Source organism: Coenobita brevimanus, chromosome 111 (genome assembly GCF_032717465.1).
Source record: "Coenobita brevimanus isolate Jiangsu-jjx chromosome 111, ASM3271746v2, whole genome shotgun sequence".
NCBI lineage: Eukaryota > Metazoa > Arthropoda > Malacostraca > Decapoda > Coenobitidae > Coenobita > Coenobita brevimanus.
This window is the reverse complement of record NC_137064.1, coordinates 19,804,529-19,810,230: the sequence shown is the minus strand read 5'-3', so window position 1 is coordinate 19,810,230 and position 5,702 is coordinate 19,804,529. Positions and strand designations below refer to the sequence as shown.

The 5,702-nt window shown below is 36.9% G+C and overlaps 1 protein-coding gene across 1 annotated transcript in view; it reads right to left on the bottom strand.

Moving 5' to 3' along the window:
- Positions 1–349: 349 nt before the first annotated feature.
- LOC145417729 (uncharacterized) overlaps positions 350–5,702 on the bottom strand; it is a 224,527-nt gene continuing 219,174 nt past the window's right edge. The window contains exon 7 of the mRNA XM_080286329.1: positions 350–914. Within this exon, the coding sequence (XP_080142455.1) occupies positions 798–914 (117 nt within the window). The 3' untranslated portion in view covers positions 350–797. The remainder of the gene's footprint in view (positions 915–5,702) is intronic.

Sequence of the window (5,702 nt, the reverse complement as noted above, 5' to 3'; positions counted from 1 at the left end):
TTATTTATGTAACCGGTCAGATGTGGAATGGCCTTCCTCAGTAGATTTTCCCACTGTTTATAACCTCCATTCTTTTAAACGAAATGTATCCAGTATTTGGAAATGACCGGATATTGACTTTAGTTTCTCTTTGGTTCAACTTCTTTAGAAGGTGCACGTGATGAAACTTTTTCATTTTTTTTTATTTTTATTAACAAACATTGGAAACTTCACATGTTTCTGTACATGCATCTGTTGGCTGTGCGGTTGTGTTTTCCGTTATTAAACTTGGGAAAAATAACATCGTCACCTCTCCGTGGACCATCCATAACGGAAGGAAATAGCTGACATGGAGGTGAGTATTGGTATTTGTAGTTACATTGCTTAATGTTTAGGTAAGGCCCATTAAAATGGGTTTTGGTGACTCATTGCAGTAGCGATCCTGCGGATTTAACGGTATGTCCACGAATCATCAAACCGAGGAGATATGCCATGCAGACTCAACCGAACCTAACCTTACCCCCCTGGAAAAGAGGGTACGCCAACCGTGGTGCAACTCTTTTCATATCAATATTTACCACCATCAGTCTTTCACATCTGTAGCACTCTTGTGCCTCCTATGGTATCAGTGCGAGGTCAGAGTTATGTTTTATTACGTGTATAAATAACCCAGACGTTCATTTCTTATTCGTCGTGACGACTATTAGGTTCTTGTCCAAGAATCCGTCGTATCTTCTTCATTTAGTTTGACATGGTGTGACGGGCTAGGACTTGTACTGTATCACCTCCAAAATAGTTCAGTTGTTATACTACCTGTGTCAGTGGTTGATGGTATGAGTCAAGGCAGCGTACTCCTGTACCACATCAGTGAAGTCTGGCATCCTGGAATCCCATCCCAGCACCAACCCACACTCATTAACTTGCTCAGACAGCCCCTGCAGGAAGAGAAGAGCATGAACCACATTCCTGTGCCACAGGAGACCAAAAACACCTTAGTGATGTATTCTTCACGGCGTTTTCTTGTATATTACTTGTCTTATATCTTTTTAATGTAGGCACAGTCTGCATCAAAACCACAGCTGGTTCTAGTATTCTAAGGGTGCTAAACGGGATTATATATGGTGACCAGATAGACCAAGCTCTAAAAATCGTTAACCTTGACCTAAACATTGTAGAATGCATTATATAGCAAGAATAGGTATTACTTAACACTATGGAATCTGAAACGAACTATAACTTTTTTTTTACAGTCCATAATTGTTTTTCTCCAATGACCTTAGTGCTAGGTTAGGCCTATAGCAGACACGATTTATTATAATTATTATTATTAATGTTACTATTATTATTAATGTTATTATTATTATTGTTATTATTAATATTACTATTATTATTATTATTATTATTATTATTATCATTATCATTATTATTATCATTATTATTATCATTATTATTATTATCATTATTATTATTATTATTATTATTATTATGCGAAATAGTGTGGTTCGTGAGAGATGCGGAGTGAGGAAGTCGGTGGACACCAGGATCGAAAAGAGTGTACTGAGATGGTATGGTCATGCGGAGAGAATGGATAACAGTAGAGTGGTGAAAAAGGTATATCTGAGCGAATTCGAAGGAGGGAGGAGGCGAGGTAGGCCAATGAGAAGGTGGAGAGATGTTGTGGCTGAATGTGTGAGGAAGAGAGGTTTGGAAGTCGGTAAGGCTAGGGAACTGACAGGAGATCGAGCTGGCTGGATGAATGGTGTGAAGAGAAGTGCATGATCAGGGATTTTGGCACCCCTTTTTAACATGGCAGCATCTGGACTGACTCTATCGGATACGATTATGTGAAGCTACAGAACGTGCTGAATGTTTTTGGCGTATCAAATTGAGCCAGGATTCTGGGGGCTTGAATGATGAGTGAATGGAAGCGTGGCCCATTGGATTGGGCAAATTTGGGCTGTCTGGACATTGATACTCTTCAGCCTGCCCTAGGGTGGAAAAGGAGGTCCGAATGATGATGGTGATGATGATGATAATGATGATGATGATGATGATGATAATGATGATGATAATGATGATGATGATGATGATTATTATTATTGTTGTTGTTATAATAATAATAATAAAAATAATAATAATAATAATAATAATAATTATTATTATTATTATTATTATATATTTTCATATGAACTGATTTTGTGATACAGGATTATATCTCTCCCTAACATTTTCTCCTTTGACGTAGTCTCACCTGAACATCTCCCCCCCTGAACATCTCCCCCCCCCCAAACTTCTGGACATATTCCCCCGGACATTCCCCCCTCCCCCGATATATTCGCTCAGACATTCCTCCCTCCCACAAACACATCCCCCTCCCTCTATACATGCACCCTTCTCCTCCTTCTCCTAATGATGTCGTACGAACCCGATCAGAGGAGCTGATGGAGAAGTACAGAAGGATGATCTGACACTATAAGGAGAAAACTAACAACAATTTAATTGCAGGCATACTCCCAAGGATTGGTGCAGGGAATGCCTTCTTCAGTAAAGCGTTTAGTATAAATGAGAGGGTCAAGTCACTTTGCTTGCAGGAAGGAGTTGAGTTCATCGACACATGGAACCAGTTTTACTAACACTGAAAACTATTTGCGAATGATGGGCTACACTTAAATGCCTTTGGTTCTGTCCGTTTCAGTCGATTGCTTAGTGATGCAGTAATTTTTTTTTTTTTTTCTGGAGGAAAAAAAGAAGCATCATGGGAGGCGAACGTAGATGTCATGCAATTCGGTAAATCAATATATAATGGAAGCTCCCCACATGGGAAAGGAAAATACATTAAAGCTCTTCATGTAAACGCGCGTAGTCTTCATGATACATTTTCTGATTTAGAGGCCGCTGTCTTTACTGAAGATTATGATGTAATTGGTAACAGAATTGTGGCTAAATACTGAGTAAAGAGATGTTATAGCCGAGTTTAATTTACCAGGCTATCACATTTTCAGAAAGGAAAGAAAGAACAGAACAGGGTGCGGTGTGTTGTTGTATATTAAATCAGGATTTCATTCAGTTATAATACCCAAACCAGGTGTTGAAAACACTGACACTAATTATTTTCATTAGAAATGAATCTTGTCATAAAATCACTCTTTGGGTCCACCCGGTCAGCCACTCAACATCGACAATGAAATCTACAAACCGCAGAAATCTCTTGTATGCAAAGCACTGTATTATTTGATTATTTTAATTTACCAGTTCCAAAATGAGGAGAAGTCCTATCCTCACACACAGGGCTAGACCTATTCACAAACATACAAGAAAGTTCTTTGTATCAATTTGTAAAATATCCGACACGTGGAGCTATCATCCTAGATCTTGTCTTAGCTACATAAGAAAATTTAGTGAGTAACGTTATTGTTGGAGAAGAATTTAGTACAAGTGATCATCGCATAGTTTCATTTAACATTAAATTCAGTGAAGACAATGTCAGGACCAAGTGCGAGAAAGTGCCCGACTTCAAGAGGGCAACTTTTAAGAAATTAAAGGCAACTGTAGGTGCAGGTGACTGGTATCTGATTGTCGATACTTTAGATATCGATGACGCATGGATTTTTTTTTTTTTTTTTTTACAGAAACTCTCAACAGTGCAGTCAGGTTATGTATTGCAATGTGCAACAGAAGGCCTGCCAAAAATTCTAAACCCAAATGGTGAAACTCCGACGATGAACATTGTCTGGAAGCAAAGAATTTGCATATAAAAATTATAATACCACAAGGAGTCAAAAATATAAAAATAAATACGATATCCTTCAATGGACAGCCAAAAAATTAAATGCAGTAAGGAAAACCTTGAGGCACATAATGGATGTATCATTAAATGAAATCCCAAAGAATATATCAGTTACATAAGAAGCAAAAAGGTAATGACTCCAACAATCGTTCACAGATAATGGAGAGCACACTGATGATGAAACTATGATGGCGAAAATTAATTCTTTCTTAGCGTCCGTATTTACAACAGAAAAGATACATACGATTCCTGCTCTTTCCCCAGTTCCTGTAGAAGAGGGCAACATAATCAATGACATTACAGTTAGTGATGGCGATGTACATCTTGCAGTTAGCAAATTAAAACAGAATAAAACACCAGGACCGGACAAAATATCCCCATGTTTATTAAAGGAACCACAGAATGAATTATCAAAGCCTTTATCTGAACTTCTTATCACTTAGGAGCAGTATGGTGCCACACGAATGGTAGCTTGCCCAATATTCTAAAAGGGCGACGCAGCACAACTAGAAAACTACCGCCCAAATAGTTTAACATCGGTGGTTTGCAAATTGCTTGAAACTATTATCAGATATAATTTGTGAATAGAAACAAACTCATCAATGATTCGCAACTTGGTTTTCAAAATAATCGCTCTTTTCTCATGAATCTGTTGGACTTTTTCAATGATATACTGAACACGTACGACAAGACTAAATCAGTTGATGTTGTCTACCTTGATTTTCAAAGGCTTTTGACAAAGTTCCACACAAAAGACTCCTTCAGAAGCTAAAGACACATGGTGTCAGTCGCAGTGTTCTCGGATGGGTAGAAGACTGGCTCACTCGACGAAAGCTATGAGTTGAAATAAATGGAAAAGAGTTAGACTGGATAAACGTTACAGGTGGAATGCCGCAGAGTTCAGTGTTAGATCCTATTTTATATATATATATATATATATATATATATATATATATATATATATATATATATATATATATATATATATATATATATATATACGTAAATGATACTGGTGAAATATTATGTTGTAAGATTTCAAAATTTGCTGATGACGCTAAAATAGGAAACAGAGCGGATACAGCACTGCAGAGGCAGGCAGTTCAGAGAGATCTTGATCAACTGTTTTAACTGGGCCCAAGCATGACAAATGGATTTCAATATTAATAAATGTAACGTGCTAAACATTGGCAGTATAAATGTAAGAACTAGTTATAACATGAATAATGTCCAACTTGATAGGGTAAACCATGAACAAGACTTAGGAGTTATAACAAACGATTTGAAAACAAGCAAACAATGCACAAAAGCTGTGAAAAAAAAAAACAATAAATTGATTGGATTCATAGGTAGAGCATTTGAATATAAATCCGATAATATCGTCTTCACTTTGTATAATTACATAGTACGCCCACACTTGGAATATTGCATTCAATTTTGGTCACCATATTATGAAAAGGATATGGAGAAACTTGAAAGAGTGCAATGAAGGGTGACAAAGATGATTTCTATATTGAGAAACAAACCATACAAGGAACGTTTAGATGCCCTGAATCTACCCTAATTAAGGAGGTTACGAGATCAAATTCAAGCATTCAAAATGTTCAAAGGACATGACAACACGGTTGCTGATAAATACTTCACAGTTGATCACTTGAATTATACCAGAGGCAATGGGCATAAAATAAATGGCAAACGATTCCAGTCGCATGAAGCTAAACATTTCTTCCACAATAGAGCTGTAAGTATATGAAACACATTGCCCTCCAATGTAATAAACTGTAATACATTACTAACCATTAAAGGTCACTTGGATAAGTATCAGTCATCTAAACCCCAGCTTAATAAGTTTACTCCCAAATAAAACACTTGTGTGTGTGTGTGTGTGTGTGTGTGTGTGTGTGTATATATATATATATATATATATATATATATA